Below are 24,606 nucleotides of genomic sequence, written 5' to 3' on the forward strand. Positions count from 1 at the left end.
TTGGAGTAGCTTTTTATGCTGCTTCAATGGATGTAGAAAAACAATAATGGATTGTTTTGGCATTATATGAGTTCAGTAACCTTATCTAGTTGATTCAGTTTCTTTTTTTTCTCCTCTTATTGTCTTAAATTATGCTGTATTTCATGTTCAATTTTCTTCATTGGTAGGACAAACTAATTGCTAATGTCAGGGAAAGAAGTATAGGATCTGGAGCCAGATGCATCCCCAGCTCTGCCACTAACTGGGAGGTTGTGAAGAAGAAACAAGATTGGAAGTTACTTGGATGTGTAGGGAACATCTGGGTTCTAGAGTAATTGAGAACAATCACAACAAAAAAAGCAGTTATGTACACTTCTGTTAGATATCTGCATCACAGTGGGATATGGACATTTACAGGCTAAATAGGAAAGAAAAAAAAAAACTTTAAAAGGTTCAGTTGATGGAGGATAAGAGAAAAACTAAGAACATGTGGTAGTGTTCCAAACTCAAACTTGGCTGCTCATTGCTCAAGAATCCAATACTGAGAGGCAAATATTGGGTAAAAGGAAAGATAGCATTATTGAGGAAGCTAGCAGTCCTGGGGAGAAGGTGGACTTACGGCCAAAGAACCAACTCCCAACTCCCTAGGTTTTGCTTGGAGATTATACAGGGTAAAGAGGAAAAGGGCTACATGCTGAGGAGAGGGTTTTGGGGCACATGATCAGTACATGGACATTCTTCCAATTGGTTGGTGGTGAGGTAACTGGGCATCAACATCATCAACCTTCTGGTTCCAACTGGTTTGGGGTCTACATGCTTGTGGGCAGCATACAGTTAACATCTTCCACCTGGTGGGCGTTTCACTGTCTGCAAGACAGCTCAAAGGATATGGCTCAGAATGTTTTCTATAGCCTTTAAGGAGGAGCCAAAGGTCCTTAACTTTGTTTAATGGCTAAACCATCATTATTTTGTCTTATTTGACTATTTTCCTTTGTTTCTGCATTTTCTCATTTCTCTGATTGAATTTATTGTTTGGCTAAAGGTTTTCTACAGACAAGAAGCAGGTGAAGGACATTGGCGGTGGGGGGTGTGGGGGGGTGGGTCCTGTCCCTGGAAGGCCTCATAGGGTCCTGCTCAGTTACAGTAGCAAAATGAAAATACTTTTTAAAAAGATGAGTAAGAAAGACTAAAAAGTTTCCTTTTGGCTTAGCAACAAAGAGGTCTTCAGTTATCTTGGAAAGGCAATTTCAGTGTTAATAGGGTAGAATTGGGGGCGAAATGGAATGATGGAAGCTAGAGGTGAGGAAAGAGAAAATTTTTTCCTGAATATTCATTTATTCAACAAATATTTAGCACCTACAGAACTGCTCAAGTTTTATGCATACAATAGTAAACAATTCTCCTTGCCCTTAGTAAGCTTAGGCTGTGGAAGAATGTGTTTAAATGCCAACGGCAAATGTAAAAAAATTAATAAACAGAAACCTCAATTAAATAGAGTTGGGAAACCAGAAGAGGGAGCTCTCACACCCTGCTGACCTCAACAGGAAGAAGAAAGACTTCTTTCCCGGCAAAGACTCAGCCAATGAAAAGCCATGGACTCTTTGTTTACTAAAACCCTCACAACTCCCTTTCCCCCTCTGTATCAGCTTTCTTCTTCCCTTGCCAGTCTGGGTCTTGCATGTCTCCCGCTGGCTGCAGACCCTGAGTTGCCATGCTCTGCTGATCCCAAATAAACCCATCTTTGCTGGAGAATTATCCGGTAGTTTCTTTGTTTCAGATCAACACAAAGAATAAGAAGGAAAAGTTGAAAATAGGTTGAGAGAAGATATGTAATTTATGACAGGTGAAATGAACATGGCAAGGATCCAGGGCCAAGGTGGAGGGCTTCACTTAGGCAAGAACAGTTTTTATGAGCTGGTAGAGACCAGGGTAGGAACAAGGGGAGGATCTAAGCCTTACTTAGGAAAGTTTTCCTCTAATGGCCAGCTGCTGAGCTCAGACTGTTACCACAACTGGTGGTATATGAATCAGGGGAGGGAGAGAAAGGGAAGATGGACTAACACCAAGTGCTTCCTGCTGAAAAAAATACTTTCTTTAAATATAGTTAGCTATTTCTTCCTGCAAATATATATGTACGGCAGATATTTTAGTCCAAATAGGCTTGGAAATATTTATGTAATTCTTCATTTCATTATAGTTTTGCACTGAGGTGGTTTCGCTTAAATCAAATGACTGGAGGCATAAATCAGAAATTAGCAGAGGATTCACATTTAACAATGTCTCATTAATTATAGCACAAAATCATAGCCCTATAAACTAATAAAGTGGTTAATCAAATCTGTCTGAAAAGTAGCATTACTCATTGGTGGAATTATTTCACTGTAAAAGCTGCATTTGAGCGCTTCCTTTTAGGGAGAGAGAAATGGAAGCTAAAATAAGGGCCCTGCCCACAGGAACTTCCAGCCTACCAAACGGAATCTTAAAACCCGCTCTGGTTTTGGAAAGGCTTTTCATTGGCTACAGGATTTCGGAAACACAGAGCATAGCGTTCCCGTCTCCCCCCGCCCCGCACACCCCTCCCCCACACGGCTTGCCCAAAATAGGCGGGGGCGGGGCTAAGGGGAGCGGAGGAAATTCGGGGAGCGGGAGAAGAACAGCCGCCTCACGCTTCCCCAGGTGCCGCACCCTCTAGGTGTTCCGTGAAACTTCCAGGGCATTTTTGGCCTGGAAACCGTCTCGCAACTCGTCCTTCCAAGCGCCCAGGAGCAAGGGACAGATTACCCCCGCCTACCGACTGTGTACGCATACGTGGGGCTGGGTTGCTAGCGTGCGTGTGACGTCACGGGCGCGCCAGTCTGAACTCTTCCGGGTTTCTGTTTAGAGCGCTGGTCAATTTCCAAGTACGTTTGGAGTTCGTTGCTTGGGTACAAGGTGAGTCGGGACCGGAACCAGTATTTTGAAGAGGCTGATTTAGTTTAGATAAAAATTTGGAGAAGTTATTGCAGAGAAACTGTTCGTACTTGTCTTTCTTGTGAGCTTGCTGTGTTGACCATCTTGCTTGGCGTTTTGTGAGCAGCTGACTTGAGTTAATGCAGGACCCCGCCCTGTAGACGGTCAACTGGCTTGGAGAAGCTTGGTGGGCACACACTAAAATTAAATATCGACACTAGCTCGTGTCCCAGGCAAGAAGTTTGAGAAAAAAGATTGAATCTGCAATGCACAAGTTAACATCGGTTCAATAGTCGTTTCTTTCGATTGCATAGGGGCTGGAGGGGGGGAGGCAACTGATATATTTTGGAGTAATAAGCTTTTGGTGCACAATTTGCCCACACAATATTAAAACTGCCAAAGGGATTAAAAAACAAACCCAAAACTTTTCAACCTCCCTTCCCTTCCCCATAGTTTGTACATTTTAAAGCACAGTGGTAAAGGCAATTGCTAGTGCAGTGTTTACAGATCCTAAAACTGGCTTTTAGAAGTAGTTCTTTAAATACAAAACTAAATAAAAAAGGGTTAAGTTTCAATGCCTTAGGAGGATGCGTGTATTGATCCCTGTAATAAAATTATAGCATAATCCATCCTTCCTCCCTCTCCCCCAACAGTGATGACTAACTTAAAGGAAAGGAAAAGCAAAACTAAATCAAAGAAGCTTAAAGCAAATTATTGACTACATTTTGGATAAAACACTGGGCTTTGTGTTTTCAGCAGTAAGCTATCAACTTCCCTAACTGAATTTGCTTTCCACGGCACTGTGAAGCAGATCTGATATGCCACTTGAATTAATAAAAGAAGTCAAAGGACTGCCTGAAGTTGATCTGCTAAGTAAATTACACAAAGTAGATTTCAGATACCTACAGCCAGGTTGTGATTATAGCAGGAAATATATCGAGGTAAGAATTTTCATAATTCAGAATAGTTGTCTTTTGTTTTCAGCAGTTGGATTGTCAAGTGCCTAGGTGTGGTTTTTCTTTGAATTTCTCTTGCTTGTGGGTAACTGAGCTTCTTGGATCCACAAGTCAGTGTTTTTCATCAAATTAGGGATATTATTGGCAAATGTTTCTTGGATTTTTTTTTTTTTTAGTATATTATTACTCATTTCTCCTTCTGGATGTCGGTTACATGTATGTTTGTATGTTGGGCTGTTTGATATTGTACTTCTGGTCTCTGAGGTAGTTTGTTTTTCTTCAGTACTATTTTGTTTTTGTTTTGTTTTTTGGCTGAGGGATTTTCAGATTGTGGAATTTCTATTGTTCTGTCTTTGAGTTTATTGAACTTTTTGGGGGGTTATATCCAATATTGTATGCATATTTAGTGAATTTTTAATTTTAGTTATTGTATATTTAAGTTTTGGACAAAGTTAAGAATGCTGGGAAGGAGGTAAGGGACTTACTGATAAAATGGGTCTGATAGTAAAAGAAGGAGAAATAATGCCACACTTCAGTTTTGCCCTTCTGATCAATATTCCCCATGTAGACATTTATCTTTTATTCCTTTATTTTCCATTTTCCTTATGTTTTCTTTCATATGAAATAGAGTATTACGTATTACAGTTGGTCTTCTCTACTTCATTGAATTTAAATTCCTAATCAAATGCTTGTTAGTATTTGTAAACTCATTTTGCATTTGGTTGATTCGGATGATATTTCTTGCATACTTGTATTTATTAATAAAGTGCTGTGATTAGATTCCTTTTCTTTGTGTCAAGTCATTAATACTAATTATTACTGAGCTGTATCTAACTTTATCATTCTTCTCTTATTTTGTGTGTTTGATATAGAAGCATTTAAATGAAATATTTTTTAAATTCTAGTACTTTTATTAGTGTTACTAAAATAAACCCTTTTAGATATAAGTAAAATGTCAGTTTGAATTCTTAAATTCCTTTGTCTAACCTGCACGTGTCTGTAGATATCTCAAGAAACATATCTATGTTTCTTGAATTTTATTAAATACATTTTACTGTGAAATTCATTGTTTTTACTATACAGTTCTGTGAGTTTTGAGAGATATATAAAAACGTATAACTACAACCATAATCAAGCTATAGAACAGACGATCACCCTCCCCCCAAAAATTTTAGAGTCAGCTGCTACCCTAATTTCAATCCCTGGCAACCACTTTTGACCAGTTTTCTGGGAGTATACAGTATTCTTGCCTTTCAAGAATGCCATGTAAATTGAATCATACAGTATGTAGCCTTTTATTTTTTTAATTGAAATGTAGTTGATGTACAATATTATATGTTACAAGTATCAGTAGGTAGCCTTTTGATTCTGGCTTCTTTCACTCAAGACATTTGAGATTCTTCAGGTTGTTGAGTTTATCAATAGTATTACTTTTTTTTTTGGCGGTATGCGGACCTCTCACTGTTGTGGCCTCTCCCGTTGCGGAGCACAGGCTCCGGACGCGCAGGCTCAGTGGCCATGGCTCACGGGCCTAGTCGCTCCGCGGCATGTGGGATCTTCCCAGACCAGGACACGAACCCGTGTCCCCTGCATCGGCAGGCGGACTCTCAACCACTGCGCCACCAGGGAAGACCAATAGTATTACTTTTTATTGGTTGCTAGAATTCCATCACAGTCTGTTTATCCATTCCCCAGTGTAGCAGTACTTGGATTCTTTCCAGTATTTTGTAATGATGAATAAAGCAAATTAAAAAATTTATTCTAATTTTTACTTGTATCTTGGTATTATAATCTCTTTTGGCTTTTCTGTGTAACTGTTTTTCTCTCGTTTCAGGGAAAACTCTCACTTATCTCTTCTTTAACTTATGGTGGAAACAGAAGAGCTGTTTTGAAGATTGGACTACAAGGTATATAAGAAGACCATTTCTGCTTAACTTTTTGCTTGTAATCTGGAAATGGGTAACTTTGTGTATGTATACATACACACATAAGCACAAAAATCATTTCTAGTATAAAAATCTATGGAATGAAAAGTTATTATATTTTTCAACTCTGGAAGTTCATCTTGAGTTTTTTCATATCTGCCAGTTCTCCTCATCTATTTTCTTCTACTTCCTTGAACATGTACTTTTAATAACTGTTCCAAAATCTTGTCATTTCTGAGTTTTTTTCTATTGATTCCCTGCCGCCCCCCAATCCTTATGTGTTTTTCCTTTCTGTATGGTTGGCAGTTTTTTAACTGGATCCTGGACATTTAGAATTTTATATTATCAAATATTGGATTTATTTGTAATCCTTTAAATATTATTTGTCTTTGTTTTGGAATACTGTAAATTCTCTTGGAATCAGTTTGATTAGCTTTGTTAGGATGGGTCTAGAGCAGCCTTTATTTGGGGGCTAATTTGCCCTTATCACTAAGGAAGTGCCTTTCTGACAAGTTTACTATGTGTTTTGTGTATGAGGATTCCACTCTGGCTGGTTGGAACCAGAACAGTTCACAGCCCTGAGTGAGTCTCAGAATTGTTCTGCCTGTTTCTTTCAAGTGGTTCTAATCCCTTTCCTCCCATGGTTTTGTAGATCAGTACTCAACCAAAGACCAGAAGGCACCCATCTCCAGAGCGCTCTTATCTATGCTGCTGTCTTCCTTTCAGCACCATGTCATGCACATTCTAGCTGCCTTGCTGTCCTCAAATCTGAACTCTTCTGAATTCAGTGAGGCTGTTGGGCTTTCTTTGGATTTTTACCTCCATTTTCTGCTGCCTGGAAACTCTTTCCAGGAAGTAAGCTGGGGCTATTGCTTTGTTCTCCGTCTCAAAGAGATCACTTACCTGCACTTAATGTTGTCCAGTGTCTGAAAACTGTTGTTTTATATATATTTTCTTACTTTTCTAGTTGCTTTAAGGCCGGAGAACAAATCCCGTCCGTGTTACTCTGTCATGGCCAGAAATAGACATTTGATAGGTCATTTAAGATATTAAAGAAGTAAGTTATATCTTGATTAGAAGCCATTGTGTTTTTGTTTTTAAGGAACATTAGTGTTTCAGTTTATGTATATACTTGTTTTGAGGAGTTGGATGAAAGGGGTAAGTGAAAGGAGGCAATAGGCAGATGTAGTTGTTTCGTTGCTGGTGATAAAGTAGCAGATTCAGGAGTTTTAAGTTACACTGCAAATTTTAGAAAGATCTTTCATGTACTTCATAGATACATGAAAGTCTGATATGAAGGCAGTTTCTTCGAGTAGTTGAATGTTTGAAAGCTTATATTAATGCGACCTCCCTCCGATGATATAGTAATTGAATCTTAGTATTTGGACTTGCTTCAGTGGTTCTAGGAGGTGGCCTCTGAAGAATGAAGATTATGGAGATTCTTTATCAAAGCCTAGAATATCCAAATGAGATTACTGTAAAATGTTTGTTTCTTCTTTTCCTAGTAATTTTCATTGTCAAAATCACAGATAGGTTGGTTTTTACACACACATGCTCTTTTATTCTTCAATATGCGGGTGCTGGGGGAGAAGAACACACTTCCCTAGATTAAAACTTCATGTTCTAATAATTATAGATTACCAGAAGATCAGTAAAAATGAAATATTTGGGGAGCGATATGTTATACACTATAAAAATTGAATAATTGTAACTTATTCAGTTCTTTTGATCATAACCATGTGAAAATAAATTGAAAGTGGTCATTATATGATGTTAATGTAGTATTTACAGAAATTTGTAAAACGTATTTTAGGTGCAACTAGTTATAATTTTGGTCTTAATGCCTAGTAGCATTCTATACATTATTTTTATGATACTTAAGGTGTTAAGAGTAAACTACAAGTGAATTATAAACGTTTTAATTACTCTTCTTCATAATTATATTTTGAATTATCTATAGTTTTTAGAATTTAGTTGTAATCAATTTTCTTGTCTAGAACACCTTTATATCTAAAGTGTTTTTCTGTGTGTCTGTGTTTCTCCACAGAACAAGAAAATTCAAATTCGGATATCAACACCCTCAGTGTATTATTTTTTGGAAAATTAGCAAAGGACTGTGCTAAAGTTTTCTATGAAGGGGTAAAGTATTTTTATATTACTTTATCTTTTTTGCAGTAGACTTAGAATTATTGAAGATGCTGTATTTATCCTATAGGCCATATTTTAGTGATTCATTATATATTTGTAGGTATATAAAAAATTATACTTAAAAAAGCAACATCTTTAAAATTGAACACTCGTAAGAGGTTAGTAAAACATTGACATAAAAAGGGACAATTTTTCCTCTCACTTAAGTTTAATTTTTAGTGTTCAATAGAATATCTTAAAGATATATACATTTTCTCTTCACTTAATTAAAAAATAATTCTCACTAACTAAAAACTAATGAGCTATAACTCTGTATTTTTATAATATTTTCTATAATTGTTATAAAAAGAAATGCCTGCTAAATCCCCAACAAGATAATACCAAACCAAACACAACAGCATATTAAAAGGAGTAAACACAATGACCAAGGGAGATTTATCCCAGAAATGATGTTTGGTTCAACATAAGAAAATCAATCATTGTAATATATCACAGTAATAGAGCAAAGGGGAAAAAACACAAACGATCATCTTAATTGATGCAGGAAAGGCATTTGAAAAATTCTACACACTTTCATAATCAAAACACTCAGAAAACTAGGAATAGAAGGGAACTCCTCAACATAGTAAAGATCAATTATGAAAAACCTACAGCTAACATCATACTCAGTGGTGAAAGACTGAAAGCATTCCCCCCAAGGTTAGGAACAGGACAAGGACGCTTGCTTTCACCACTGTTATTCAACGTTGTACCGGAACTTCTAGCCAGAGCAACTAAATAAGAAAGAAATAAAAGACATCTAAATTGTAAAAGAAGAAGTAAAACTATCTCTCTTCTCAGATGACATGATCTGATATATAGAAAATCTTAAAGAATCCAAAAGAAAGCTACTAGGGCTAATACATGAATTTAGCAATGTTGCAGGTTACAAGATCAGCACACTAAAATCAGTAGCACCATCCAGTAGAACTGTTTGCAATGATGGAAATGTTCTGTATCTGTGCTGTCAATATGGTAGCCACTAGTCATATTTGGCCAATGAGCCCTTAAAATATGGCTAGTACAGCTGAGGAACTAAATTTTAAACTTTGTATAATATCATTTTAATTAAATTTAAATAGCCACATATGGCTAGTTGATACTGTATTGGACAGCACATCTCCAGAAATTAACCACTGTTTGGTGTATAATCTTACAGATTTTTTCTGCATGTGTATTAAAATGATTTAAAATTAACTTTCTGTAAGAATCTCATAACATCTTTGATGTTAATTGGAGATCCTCTAGATATTTGCAAAACCAGTTTTGGTAATTAAACAATATTGAAGCATATAGCTGTAAAACATTGTTGAGTCATTGATAAGTCTCCAAATAAGTTGCTCAGAGTTAGACAGTACTTCTATAATGATGTTGCAGGAATATTAGATATATGGTTTCAATCCTTTTTGATTTATGGTTGTTACTAACAGGTAAATGACGTGGGAAAAAACAATGGTTTCTGCAAAATGGCACAGTCAGATGAGATTGTCTGTACTCTGTCTCTTTTTTCATTTAGGTTCAGTAAACATTTATTAAGTGCTGACATTTTGCTTGACTCTGTGGTACGCTCTGGAGAAACCAAAATGAATAAGACACAGTGCTTGACCTTATGGAGTCCACTATCTCTAGCCTAATGGAAAATCATTTAATGGTCGTAACTATAATAGAACTGGAATAGCAGCCTCAATAGACTGAATCTGCCGGGAGGATTTGGGGAGAAACATCAAAGAGTAGGCACTTAGTTTTTTAGTGGAATATTTTATTTGTTAGTCTTTAAACTTTTTATTATGAAAAATTTCTAACATATATATAAGTGGTAAGAATTGTATAACGACTGTCCATATTCCAAATATCTAACTTCAGTTATCAGCATTCAGGCTCTTATTTCATCTGTTTCAGCTTTTCATTTTACTGCCACAGACTATTTTGAGGCAAATATCAGGAATTATATAATTTAAACCCTAAAAATTTCCGTATGTAAAAGAGAAAGCATCCTAAAATTATATGTGTATGTGTATATGTATATATACAAACGAATACATACCATAGTACAATTATACTACTGAAATATTAACATCAGCTTTTATAAACCATGAAATATCATCAATGTATTCATGTATATATACACATATCTATGTATATCTATGTGTCTTACTATCTATTTGAATAAACACAATTTCATCATTATGCCTAAATAATTTAACAGTAATTCCTCTATATAATCAAATATCAAGTCAGTGTTCCAATTTCCCTGATTATCTCATAAGTTATTTTTAAATTTATTTTCTTCTACCAGGAGGAGACTTTAGGTAGGCAACTCAGTGAGGAGATCTTAACAGTAATTCAGAAGCTATTGTGGATGTATAAAGACCAAAACTAAAGCATTTGTTGAATTGACCTAGAATTGATTAGTTGTAGATGTGTGTGTGTTTGTAGTTTGGAGAACTGACCTAAGAAAACTGTACGATTTATGTCAGAGAACGTTTTGCCTGTGTTCTCTCCTAGGAGTTTTTTGCTAAGTTTCTGTAAGGAGGTGGTAAATCAGTTAATTTTTTCTTAATTTATAATTTGAACAAAGAAAAGAATTAGTGTAGTGATTTTTTTTCCTCAGTGAAAAGCTGTTATTAAGTCAGTGGTATATCTTAAAATCTTACTTCACAATTTGAAGAAATCAAATAGGAGTTACCATGCAATTCATGAAATCAAATAGTTGCCATGCAATTCATGTCCAAAAATTCCTAGGACAGTTCATTAGACTGTTTCTCTTCAGAATCATAACTAGACTAATTTTCGATGCAATTTTAAAAACTTTGAATGCGATATAGTTTTAATATGGTTGGTATGGCACTGTGAAGTTCTAGAGGCAAGTATACTAAAAAAGTACTATCCGACAGTCTTATCAAGAAAGGGGACTAGGAAATAAAGTATATAAAGCATGTGTACACACACACACACACACACACACACACACACACACACAAAATCATACCTGCTTGAGGCCGTTTAGGTAGGGTAGGATCCAGTATCTCTACGTAGCTATTTTGATGAGGCACTTTTGTGGGTGGCTCCAGTAAAGGCCTGTTATTGTTCCTTATTATTATTATTCTTGTCCTTAAAGGCATGACTTTATTTCAGCTTTGTTAAAATAATTAATATTTATGATGACAGTTCTGAATTATTAAGAATTCAGTGTTTAATAAGTCCCCAAATCATGCTTTTTTTTTTTTTTTTTGGGTACGTGGGCCTCTCACTGTTGTGGCCTCTCCCGTTGCGGAGCACAGGCTCCGGACGCACAGGCTCAGCGGCCGTGGCTCAGGGGCCCAGCCGCTCCGCGGCATGTGGGATCTTCACAGACCGGGGCACGAACCCGTGTCCCCTGCATCGGCAGGCGGACTCTCAACCACTGCGCCACCAGGGAAGCCCCCATGCCATTTTTTAAGGAAGATATTCTTCAGAAATGATGAGAGTGAGAGGGAGGGAGAGAGAGGAATGAAAGTGAGAATACTAAGTAGGTGTTTCACAGGGAAAGATTCACTTATTTAGAAAAATAACTTACATATTTTTCCCTTGAACTAGAAAACAACTTCTCTGTTATAATACTTTGATGAGATAGGGGAAAATGAAAAAAATCAGTTTAATGACTAATTTGCATGTGGATGCTAAGTTATAACAGATATTTTCTCTGGCTGCCCATCCTTCAAAACAAACCAATAAAAACCCAAATCAGTGTATTAACAGCTTTCTCATTCTTCAGGCTGTTAGGTATGCATAGGCAAGATTTGCGATAGTACATTGAATTAGTAATATTAAGTTTTCATGGGTTATAGAATATTTGAAATATACATGAAATGTAGTTTCATGTTCTTATTTAAGATGAACTCTTTCCTTTCTGTAAAGAAGTACACTTTTAACAGTTTTAGAGATTTCAAGGACCTGGGCCATAATAGCCTACTTCCTTTCAATTTGCTAAGATCATTAAAGTTGCCTTTCTTTTCTTCGCTCCTGATATATATTTTAATAAGTACGACATTACACTCTCTGCTTCAGTTTCCTTCAGGGGAGAAAAGTTGATTTTAATGCATGATCAGGAAGAGGCCTTAGCATCCTGTTTTAAGAGTCAACTGGCAATAAAACTAAAGCCTGCTTCATTTTTATGAAAGGGCCTATAGTTTATAGATGAAGATGAGACCCTAGGGTGCTCGGGTCTCCAGTGAATCCCCAACAGTGTATAGATAGCCAAAGAAGGTTCTTCAGTCAACTAAAAGTGTATGTAAATGTATTTATGTATTTTTTTTCCCCTCTGAGGCCATCTGTAACTCTTACCTCATTCTCAAAGAGATCCATGAACATATGATCATCAAGAACTGCTTTTTAAAGGCCCAATTTCAGGATTCTATCACAGTATGTAGTTGAGTTAATATTGAACTCCACAGAAATAATAATGATCTGATATTAGAATTTGGTATCTTACAAAAATCTTCATTTATTATTTTTAGAAAAGTTTTATGTTCATGAGAGTCAAGTGCTAATATGAATGTAATGTTTTAATCTTCTTAAAGAATTTTTTGAAACATTTTACAAAGACAATACAAAAGAATCTTTGGAGGAAGTGTTCTAGGTAGAGTTACTATTAGAGAGGTTTGTGTGTATTACACTTATTATGCATATATTAATTTTTTTTTTTTACCTTAGTGCATGGATCTCTGTTTATCTTATACTTCCTTCCTCCTCATTAGTCCTGGGTGTCTCTGACTGTGTATGTGTGTGTGCATATGAATGTGTGTGTTTGTTTTTCGAGGGGTTCATAATTAAAGAGCTCTTCTGGCTGGCATGTTTGGATGTTCTGAAGTGAAACGATATAAAGAGATCGTAAATTCTAATTTCTAGTGATGTAAGGAGATTAAAGAACTTACTTTTCTGTTCCTTTTTCTGTCCTTTATTTTACATAGTTCAATAGCAAGGGCCATACTTAAGAGGCTGTTAGAGTTTGCTTAAGCTTAGGCAACAAAACACATTTGTTTATTTTTCAAACATTTATTAAAGCTAGCTTCTAATGCTTAATCAGGTTTTTGGAATCTTTTACTAAAATATGGTACTAATCTTTTATATATTATATTACTAATCTTTTATTGAGAATATCATATTACATTTGTATGGAATTTTACAGATTGCAAAGTGCTTCCATATACGTTTATCGTTTGAGCCATTAGTAACCCTCTGTCCTGATGGTCAGTAGTACAGTTATTCTAAAGCAAACCTTGTAGTAAGTACAGAAGCTGCTCTGTCTCCACGACTGTATTTTAGTCCTGCCTCAAGGAGATATTGTGGACTTGAATTAGGTCTTGGAAATGTTTGCCTTAGAAGATTTTGTTCTTCTTGTGTGGCCATGGTTTTAAAAGCATTTAAGCAGCATGGAAGGGCATAACCAGAAAAGCAAAAGCTGCCCCACTCCCTCTGAACCCACTCTCATTACCTACTCCCATTATTAGATAAAACCACTGCTATGTCTTTTTTTTTTTTTGGTATCCTTCCAGCTTTTATATATGTGTGTATATATGTATACTTACATATGTATGCATGTATCTTTATATACACATAAACATATATGTACATTTTCTACCAAATGACATCATACAATCCATGTTTTGTAAATTGCTTTATTTCACAACGTATCTTGGACATCTTAGAGAAGTGTTTTAAAAATAAATACAAGGTATTGAATATTAGGGATCTGTTTGCTTATATTTTAAATACGTTTTTATCTTTATCCTTCCTTAACATTCTTGTATTTATTAAATTCTTACCTGAGAAATAATATAAAAGGTTTATAATATAATGAGTTAGCAAAACATGTACATTTATCTATAAAACATGTATGATATATTAGATATTATTATTTTTCCTAACTGATATGAAAGGTGTCTTCTGCTTTTGAAATATATTTTAAATAGGTATTCATTAAAATAGAATAGGACCATACAACTAATTAGTACTTGTCAGATAATAGGATGTTGGTAATGGTAAGTCAAGGTTTCTCCTTTTAAAATATAATGGTGTGAAGACTGAGGTCACAATTTAGTTTAAATTCTTTCTGCATTTAAAATCACGAATGTTGATCATTTGGGAGGTCTAATTAGGCTATTTATTTTAGAGTTTATAGTATTAAGGTTAAAGATTGTTGCAAATCAAAGGTAAAACTTTTTGCATAAAAGAATGAATTTTTATTGTGAGGTGGATGGACCTAGAGACTGTCATACAGAGTGAAGTAAGTCAGAAAGAGAAAAACAAATACCGTATGCTAACACATATATATGGAATCTAAATTTTAAAAAAATTAAAATAAATAAATAAAAGAAAAAGTAAAAAAAGAAAGAGAAAAAAGGTCAGAAGAGCCTAGGGGCAAGACGGGAATAAACATGCAGACCTACTAGAGAATGGACTTGAGGATACGAGGGGTGGGAAGGGTAAGCTGGGACAAAGTGAGAGAGTGACATGGACATATATACACTACCAAATGGAAAATAGATAGCTAGTGGGAAGCAGCCGCATAGCACAGGGAGATCAGCTGGGTGCTTTGTGACCACCTAGAGGGGTGGGATAAGGAGGGTGGGAGGGAGGGAGATGCAAGAGGGAAGAGATATGGGAACATATGTATATGTATAACTGATTCACTTTGTTATAAAACAGAAACTAACACACTATTGTAAAGCAATTATACTCTAATAAAGATGTTAAAAAATTATAAAAAATAAAAAATAAATGTGGACATACACAGGGTAAAAAAAAAAAAAAAGAATGAATTTTTATAGCTCGATTCTTACACGTTTCTTCTTTGTCACTTGTTTCCTTAAGATTAGCTCTGTAGTTGAATACAGCAATCCTAAAACATCTTTGCTTTGCTAGATTAATGGTACATTTTGTGGGAATACAAATGGTCTACTTGAAATTCCCTCCATCTGAGGCATTTTTTTCAGTTTTAACTTTCATTTAAAGAAAATTTTAACATTAATATGTAGATACAAAATAGGAAAGACTTTTCCAAGGTATTTTAAAAGTTTAAAAAAAGGTCTTATCACAAAACTGTCAAAGTTACAGACATTTGTTAATACGTTTTTTCCCATTCTTGTAAGATTTAGTTCTGAAAGAGGAGATAGAGTAGTACCTACCATGGAAGTCAGGAGATCTGGGTTCTTGTCTTAGTCTACAACTAATTAGCTGTGTGTGACCTTAAACTGCTCATTTATTCTCTCTGGCCCTTATTTTCTTATCTGAAAGATGAAGGTGTTTGATTATGCGAACTCTAAGGTCCTTCACAATTCTAAAATGCTGAGATTCTATGAAGCAAGTTTTGTAGTAGTTGTATAGTTTATGTTAAGATTTAATGAAGGTATATTTTATGTAATGTCTGTGTGTTTGTGTGTGTATATTCATATATTTAGGTGTTCATTGAGTTGTCTAAACACTTTTGAATGTTTTTTGTCTGCTCGATGTCAGAGACATTTTAACTGAATAAGACAGTTATGGACCTTGCCTTCATGGAATAGTTTTCAGTGGAGAAGAGTGGAATTAAACAACTATTATGTAATTAATTATTTTATCCAGATATGATATGTACTAAGAAGATTGAGTAGCAGAATGAGAAAAGTAGCCGAAAGAATGAACATAGGGGTACGGGGAGAGTAGATAAGTAAGAGAGAACAGCATATACAGAGGCCCTGAGTGAGGATCCTGGAATGCTAAGGAATTATAGTAAGGCAGAGTTCCAGAGTGAGTCACACAAAATGTGCCTGGTGAGCTGGGTGGGCATCAGATCATAAAATGATTTGTAGACCATTTAAAGATTTTGGTTTTTATGCTAATATTACATATATTACTTCCAATTATGTCCTTGGTGTTACATGATCCAGTAAGTGCTAATACACATGAAATACACTTATTATGCTAAAGAAACATTTTCTGTCAGTCACTGCACTATCAATGACATCATGTCCCTGGTTTTTCCCTGTACTCTTTCACTCTTTAACAGTGTTTTAAGATGTGATAACCTAACAGTATTTGCAAGGTCAGTATAGTAAAAATTACTTAATGCCTGTTAAAGTCAGATAAGTTTTTCTTTTTGGATTATCAACTGTTTCATATATTCTTTGCCCTTTTCCTGCTCAGTGATGACTTGAGAATTTTTAGTATGTTATCCATTAAAAATAAGCAAATTAATACACTGGTTTTGTGTATTTTTGTTACCTATTGGTTTGCTTCCTATTTCACCACTGATTGTGTTCCTCATTGGGAGATATTAGCATGTAAAAACCATGGTTGTTTATATGCAAGTAAATTGTCTGATTTTTTTTCCTTTTAATTGTTCATTTTTAAAGAACACTTACGTTAAAAAGACCCGTATTGATTTCACTCATTTTCTCTGCGACTCGTTTGCGGTGGAAATATTCCTGTTGGCTACACTGAAAATTGTCTAATGATGAGGGCTTAATCTATCTAAGGCACTGTGACAAAAGGGAAATGACTGCTTTGCTGATATCTGAGTATGCCGAGTTATTTCAAAGATTTCATTTCAAATGTGTTTTCGCTTTTATAACTTTGATGCAAAGATAGCAATTAAAACCTTATCATTTTTAGCAGCAGGGTTATGCTTCTCAAGCTGGTTTTCTAATACTGTTTTCAGCAGACTGAGATAGGCACCTACTCTGACATATCAGAATACGTTAGTCTCACCACTGAACTGTGTAATTCCCATTCTTGTTTGAATGGCTTCCGTATGCTGTGCTCTTCTCAGAAACTTAGAACGGTGTGTATTAAATCTCATTTTCAACTCAATCTAATGAGTGTAATTTATACAAGCTAAAACAGCCTATTATATATTTATGTTTCTAATCCTCTGTGTATTTGAATTAATTTGAAAGTCATTATGATTAATAAATTCATGGGACATGAATCCTAAGCCATTTATTTTTTTCTCTTTTGTTTAGATCTGTATCAGTTTCTACCAGTGTTGATTAATTTATTCAACAAATATTTGTTGACCACTGATTATGAACAGAAGCCTCCACTAGTCACTTGTGTGGGATATTCAGATGGATAAGACATTTTTAGTCCCAAGGATCTTACAGGGTTTTCAGGGCAGTAAAAACATTAAGAAAGTTTATAAATAACACACATGAAAAATATTAAAATGTGGCATAGGAGAGTTCAGAGGAAGGAAGAATTATTTTTCCTTCTTCCTTCTTTGGGGTACAAGCTAAGATAAACCTCCCAGGGAAGAAGCATTTACAGTCCAGATTTTAAAAGATAGGCACTCAGAAAATGCAAAAAATATATGTGGAAAAACATTGGGTATATAAGAGAATCTGATTTATTTTGTATTGAATGGAAGTATATGGAGATAAAGCAGGCAAAGTAACTTGGGATGAGATCACTGAGGGCCTTCAATGCAATTTATATGTGTAAATTAAATATAAATTCATGTTTATAAATATAAATTTGGGAGGGATAAATTGGGAGTTTGGGATGGAAATATACACACTACTATATATAAAATAGATAACTAATAAGGACCTGTTGTATAGCACAGGGAACTCTACTCAGTACTCTGTAATGGCATATATAGGGAAAGAATCTAAAAAAGAGTGGATACATGTATATGTATAACTGATTCACTTTGCTAACTAACACTGTAGCTAACATTGTAAATCAACCATACTCCAATAAAAATTAAAAGTAAAATTAAATTAAAAAAATAAATGTAATAAATTGAACATTTATTTTTTATAGCTTTATTTTGTAGCTTAAAAATTTTTTAATAACTATTTTTTTGAATTTTTGAATTTTATTTTTTTAAACAGCAGGTTCTTATTAGTTATCTATTTTATACATATTAGTGTATATATGTCAATCCCAATCTCCCAATTCATCCCACCACCACTGCCCCCCGCCGCCACTTTCCCCCCTTGGTGTCCATACGTTTGTTCTCTACATCTGTGTCTCTATTTCTGCCCTACAAACTGGTTCATCTGTACCATTTTTCTAGGTTCCACATATATGTGTTAATATACGATATTTGTTTTTCTCTTTCTGACTTACTTCACTCCGTATGACAGTCTCTAGATCCATCCACATCTCTACAAATGACCCAATTTCCTTTTTATGGCTAATATTCCATTGTATATATGTACCACATCTTCTTTATCCATTCGTCTGTCAACGGGCATGTAGGTTCTTAAAAAGTATTTTTGGTTCTTATTTCCATTTTGTCGATTGTATGCTAGAGGAAAAATTGTAACCTTTTACTGAGTTTTGTTGCTAATATTAGAATAGACTTTTGAAAAATTTTTGTTATGAATACTGATATCTTGCTTTTAATGATTTATTCTCTTTATTTAAAAATGTTTTCTCCATCATAAAAGAAATACTTTTATTCTTTAAGTTTGGTTTATACAGAAAAATTGAAAAATATGCATTTCTTCCCCTAACACTTTCATTTAGTGTATATCTTTCCATATATTTATGTTTAAGACATTTTAAAGTAAAATAAAAAATAAAATGAGATAGGTTATTTTTTGTATTTTGAAGAGAATTTAGAACTGACCAATGATTTCCCTACTTCTATTTATTCTCCTGTGTTAGTTTGATTAAACAACTTTACATCTTTGACTGAAATCTTAAGTTTTCATTTAAATCAGAATATACTGTTCAAAGGTAAATTGGAAAAACTGCATATTTTTCAGTTATAATAGTAATTTATTCCAGAAGCACTCTTGCTCTTTATTTTATTCCCCTTTAAAACTGCCTAAACCATGGTACAAACATAGAAAATCTTCAGTGGGAAGGAAAATTTTCTCCCACTTAACTGTGAAGAATTGTGTTTATTTAGCATTAACAGCACAGACACAATTATGTTTGCAGTCTCACCTGAAGAAAATAAAATGCAGAAATTTGCAGAGCTAAAATATCTGGATAGGGCCAGAGATTTTAGAAAGGCAATTTATGATCCTTCCTTTGATTCACAGATAGTTTATGGAGGGCCTACTTTGTGCCAAGACCTGTAAATACAAAGCAGAATAAGACATGACCCTTGTCTTCAAGGTGCTTACAGCCTAATTAACGGATCTAAATAGAGAATCCTGGAGGTTGACACCACACTCATACATGCAAAATAAAAATCAGTAATGCAGAAGACTTCCGTTTGGTAGAAATTAAGATTATTGAAGGAAGCTGCCTAAAGCCCAGGAATTTCTGTTTATCTTAAGGTTTTGGTGTTAAAATTAGAGGAGTAAGATAATATATGTGTGTGTGTGTGTGTGTGTGTGTGTGTGTGTGTGTATAAAATACAGCAAGACAAGACTCACTAAGTGTGGATGTTCCAGTATTTGGAAAATAAGAAAAGAGATTTAACTAAAGAATGAGAGAGGCAGGAATAAATGGAGATTGGCTTCTTCTTACTATTATAAACCTACGTGGAAAGAAAGTATCTTTGTTCTTATTAGTATATAAATGGAAATGTCTTATTTATGTCTCGTACCCTGGATCTTTATGCTCATGTTAGTTTTATAACAATATGGAGTTTTTGCACTAATGACATGTCTTTCTCAATGTAGTCTCTCAGAGATTTAGTTTCATTTAATTTCCATTCTTAATACTGTTGGCTCATCACTATCTCTTCGTTGTGTTTATTCATGCACACTTATTCACATAAATTGAGATAAACATTGATTTTTGAAGCCCTACTAGATAAATAAAAATTTCTAAGTGATTTAGGTAGTATTTTCCTGGTCCATTAAGAGGAGCACTGTACTTATCTATGGCTACATTGCTGATACCCTTTTGTAGGAGGTGGTAGTCTCAATCTTATATTCAGAAAGCATTAAACAAGTTTAGGCTAACCAGCTTTTCGTTTTATAGAAATGATTCCTGTTTTTACATAGTAATAAAAATAAGAATCTATATGGCATTCAGAATTATGGTATTTTGATGATTTTTAAATTATTTTTTTCTATATAGGACACCATTGCAGTGGCCGGATTTGTTATTTTGTCAGCATCTTCATCTACAAGCAGAGATGGTAAACTTTGCTTATTTTTGAAAGCATCTGAGGACTTCAAATCAACTGTTTATGTAAGTATGCAACTTTTTAGTGTCCAATTATATTGTAGTTTTAATGAGCTAAAGTAATGGAATAGAAGTAGTATTTCTGTGTATCTGCAGATAAACTACTTAGTCTGACTGAATTATTGTAATTAAATATTTTAAGTTTAAAAAATAAAAATCCTTTTCTTGGCTTTATATTTAGAATGATTCCAGATAGCAGAGAAGGATCCCTTAAAGATAGTTATTTGTTTCTGAAATTCTTAAAGCTTCACAGACACTCTAAACCTGATCAATATATTCTTTGCAGTTATACTGTCATCCTCTTTTGATGGTCTGCTTGATTTTATCTTAAATTGATCAGGTGCCCCTTTTTAGGTAAAACTGATTTCCTCCTATTTCGCTCTTTATGAAGGTCTTCATCCCTCTCACTTCACCACCCCCCGCCCCCTCCCCACACAAACACACATACACTTTTGGAGACTGCCTGTTTGGTCAAGGCTGTCAGGTGGAGAAGTAGAGTTGGGTCAAGCTATGTGCCTGCAGACCAACATCTGCCTGTTTTGTTTTGTTTTATTTTTTTGTCTGAACAGGGCACTTTATGGGCCAGGTGTGGTTCTGTGATATTAAAATTGGTGAATTAACCTGAAGCTTAGCTTAGACAACTTTGTACCTGCGACTCTTAATTTGTAAGCTATAACTTTATGCCATTCTGTGAACTGGAATATTATAAAGTGTGTAGTTTTACTACAGTTAAAGGTCTGTAATCACATTGGACATGTTTGTATGCAAATAAGTCCTCTCTTTTTTTTTCAGGTTTATGTTAAATCCGTAAGAGATTTTTCTACAGAATCAATGTCTTTGGTAAGATGGTATTAATCTTAATTTAGAAATGTACACCCCCCACACACATACATATATGTATTTGACCCACTTTATAGACTGATTTTGAAATAGTATCAGTACAGTGGGAAAACATCATCTCTACTTTTTTGATATATAATGATATTACATTTGAGTTATATATTTCCCTGGTAATTAATACCTGGTTCATCTGTTGTCTGGAATGTTTGCTGATATTTTGCAGAAGCTACGTACACAAGAAAATTAAAATGGAAAAGTTGTTTTATTGTGTGAAGACACTGGGATTTTTACCCCTTTTAAATCTTAGGCAAATTCATTTCTTTTGCTTTTCATCAGCTTATATTTAAACAGATTATTATGTGCTGAATTGTGATTTGACAAATTATGTAATTTTAAGTAAAGAATTTTATTATACTTTTGATACATTTTGCTTTTTCTTTTAAATCATATTTTCAATATTTTATAAAATTTTGTCATCTCATAGCAATGGGAAGGTTCCCATTTTTAAAGGTGAGCTACTTGTAGCTGAGTGAAACTGGAAAGAAGGTAATATGTTGATAAAGTTTAGCTATGGCAAGTGGGCTCCTTAGTTGCACAGGCAGGTTCCTTAGTTGTGGCACATGGGCTCCTTAGTTGCGACCCGTGGGCTCCTTAAAATTAATTTTATGTTCTACCTTTAGTTTCTATTGGACGGAGTTCAAGGACTTTGCTTCTAGTTGACAGTGACTACAGGATACAGGTTTTAAATTCTGAATACTACCATAATAGTATAACTTAAATTTGTTATTTAGGGTAACTGTAACCAATAAAAGTATTGATGTACTTTTTTAAAAATATGATTTAACTCTGATATTAGTGTTTTTCAAAATTGTTATAGATAGGTCAACTTCAAATATTTGTTACATCCATGCACTTGTAGTAAGGCAGAAGTAAATGAGAGAGAGCCTCTGAACTTGGCAAAAATGGTTTTTCAGGAAGCTCAGGTATTCTGAACTATTAGAATATAACTTAGCTGCTCTGCACACACATCCTGGCTTATTTACATTGAGAGCCAAATTACAATCAAGATGTTGATTGCTGGTTGTGAATTAACAAGTACATTACTTGGAAAACCATAATGGTTAGGGTCATTGAGTTGTGCTGGCCTTCCCATTCATCTCCACATTAGGGAGATATTTGTTAAGATAATATATTGGATCCAGTTAGTTTGTCAGCTGAGTACCTATTGTCTCTATTCTGTCCCATATGCTGACCATTGTTTTTCTTTCATTACTTTTTTTTAACATCATGGTTTGATGAGATTTCTAAGCAAGCCCTGACCTTGTGTTTGACCTGAGGGATCAGCTTCCTTGAAAAAACCAATTCATTTTGATTTGATTTTTAAAATTTTAACTCTTAGTGTAATAGGTAACCTTATTTCCAATTGGGAGTGAAGTGGGTGAGTGATGGGGCCAGATGTCTGAACCCTTTTCAGGATTGTTTGACTAACATCAGACGTTCTTGTGAAATCACTTCCCCTTTTCTTTCCAAACTTCTGTACAGTTATTTCAGAAAATTTTTTTTCTTTTATTACCATGTTTAATGTCTTTATATCATTTATAATCAAAATCTGGCTTTATTTAGGCCTTATTAAAATCTTCATAGCAGTATAGGAAAAAATATAAATATATGCCACAAGTTTTGAAGTGATATTAGTTAAGGTTAAAAACCAGAACAAAAGTCTCTTAAACTGCATTTTTTAGAGTTGTGTACAAATTACACCATTTATAATCAAAGTTATTTATATGAAAAACTAGATGGTTTATATAGCAACCTTTATAAGCTGTGCATTTCTCCTTCTATCAGGCTACAGTCTCTTTTTAGACACTTAGATGGAAAAAATGCAGATCAGTTTGCTAACTTACAAATTTGATCATGACATGGTTCTAAAATCTTAATACTTACATTCACTGTCTTTCTTTAGGTTCCAGCCACACATTATGTATATACACCCCTGAATCAACTTAAGAGTGGCATGATTGTCAATGTCTATGGTGTTGTGAAGTTCTTTAAGCCTCCATATCTGAGCAAAGGAACAGGTAGGTATTATTAAAACTGGTCAAGATTTTAATGGACTGGAACTGTTTTATTGGTTCAGGAACACAGCTCCTTCAGTACTCTAAGTCTTAGAAACTTAATTGTGATTTATAATTGTCAAACAATACTGATGCAAATTTTTGGGCCATTTTTACTTATAAAATAAAGTATAGTCTATAAGTTGTAGAGAATAAATGAAGAAAAGAATGCTAAGCAGCAACATGACAGCATATGAAAGTATAAAATAGCCTATGAAAGTATAGAATAAGCTAGAAAAGGTAAATATATAGACATGTACAGAATATGTAATGCTGTTATGTAAATCATTTTAATCCTTGTATAGAAGTTAAAAGGCAAAAGTATAAAAAAGAGCTACCTGTAAAGATATGTTAGTGGTTACAACATAAAAAGATATAAATTGTGACTCGGTAACATAAAGTATGTGTTGGGGGAGGGGAGTAAAAGTGTAGAGCTTTTGTATATGATAGAAATTTATTTTTTATCAGTTTAAGATAGTTATAACTGTAAGGTGTTTTATGTAAATTTTGTGGTAACCAAAAAGAAAATACTTATGGAAGATACACAAAAGAAAATGAGAAAGGAATCAGAGTAGGTCACGACAAAAAAAAAAATCAGTGAAACACAAAGGAAGACCATAAGAGAGGAAACAAGGGACAAAAGAGCTACAAGACAGACAGAAAAGAACAAAATGGCAAGAGTAAGTTCTTCCCTATCAGTAGTTACTTTAAATGGAAAAGGATTAAACATCCCGGTCAAAAGGCATAGTACTTGGGTTGTTTTTAAAGATAATTAAGGAGATATAACCTATTCTATATAAAAATGTAAGCTTTTAAACAGACTAACATGTAAAAGAATGAATCAAAAAAACATGGATTTCAGCTTTCTGAGAGTTAATGTAGTTAACAGACAGGCACTTTCACCTTGGTTTAATTTAGTTCAATGAAATTTAACGTTTATTGCTCTGTTTAGTCTAATTTGAAGCAACAACATTTGTAAGAGGCATCATTATTTTATGTATCATTAAGAAAAGCTATGCTTCACTGTCAATTGTAAGATATAACCATATTTTAGAGATGTTAAAAATGTGAAACAGTGGTGGTGTTGATGAAATACTGTCTTTATCAACTGTATGCCTGCCAGCTGCTGTGGCTCATGCTGGTAACACAAAGATGTTCTCAGTGAGTTAATGTTTTTTAAAGATTTAATTTATTAAATTATACATATGCAAATTTTATTGTGGCATGAGCTCTAAGTTTACTCTTTGGTGGGGTGGATGGGGGGGAAAAGTCTCATTTTCATGTGGTCAGCATTTTTTTTTTTAGTGTGTTTTAAAATTTTATTTTGAGCATTATTTGATTTTTTTTACATTATGAAATATGTCAAACATACAGAAAATAATTAAATGACCCCTATATTATATTTACTGGGCAGATTTTACCATATTTGCTTCAGTTTTTTTATTTATTTTTAACTTTTGTTGGAGTATAGTTGACAGAATATTTTGATAATGTGTAAAGACTTAGTTTATGTGCAAGTGACTATGTGAAGACTATTGA

General features: G+C 34.3%; 1 protein-coding gene across 4 annotated transcripts in view; it reads left to right on the forward strand.

Annotated features, from left to right (window-relative positions):
* The first annotated feature begins 2,620 nt into the window (after window positions 1-2,620).
* The window catches only part of POT1 (protection of telomeres 1), a 78,289-nt gene continuing 56,303 nt past the window's right edge, over window positions 2,621-24,606 (forward strand). The window contains exons 1-7 of one of the 4 annotated variants that reach the window (XM_022582041.3): window positions 2,621-2,910; window positions 3,582-3,869; window positions 5,719-5,791; window positions 7,857-7,948; window positions 20,006-20,119; window positions 20,906-20,953; window positions 22,917-23,031. In XM_022582041.3, the coding sequence (XP_022437749.1) occupies window positions 3,747-3,869; window positions 5,719-5,791; window positions 7,857-7,948; window positions 20,006-20,119; window positions 20,906-20,953; window positions 22,917-23,031 (565 nt within the window). In that variant the 5' untranslated portion in view covers window positions 2,621-2,910; window positions 3,582-3,746. Of the gene's footprint in view, window positions 2,911-3,581; window positions 3,870-5,718; window positions 5,792-7,856; window positions 7,949-20,005; window positions 20,120-20,905; window positions 20,954-21,639; window positions 21,693-22,916; window positions 23,032-24,606 lie in introns of those variants that run through there. The other 3 variants (XM_022582050.3, XM_089917448.1, XM_089917447.1) reach the window with 3 other exon arrangements.

This window comes from Delphinapterus leucas, chromosome 9, assembly GCF_059928025.1.
Source record: "Delphinapterus leucas isolate spDelLeu-1000000601 "Yukka" chromosome 9, BTC_Dleu_Yukka2, whole genome shotgun sequence".
In the NCBI taxonomy this organism is placed as follows: Eukaryota; Metazoa; Chordata; class Mammalia; order Artiodactyla; family Monodontidae; genus Delphinapterus; species Delphinapterus leucas.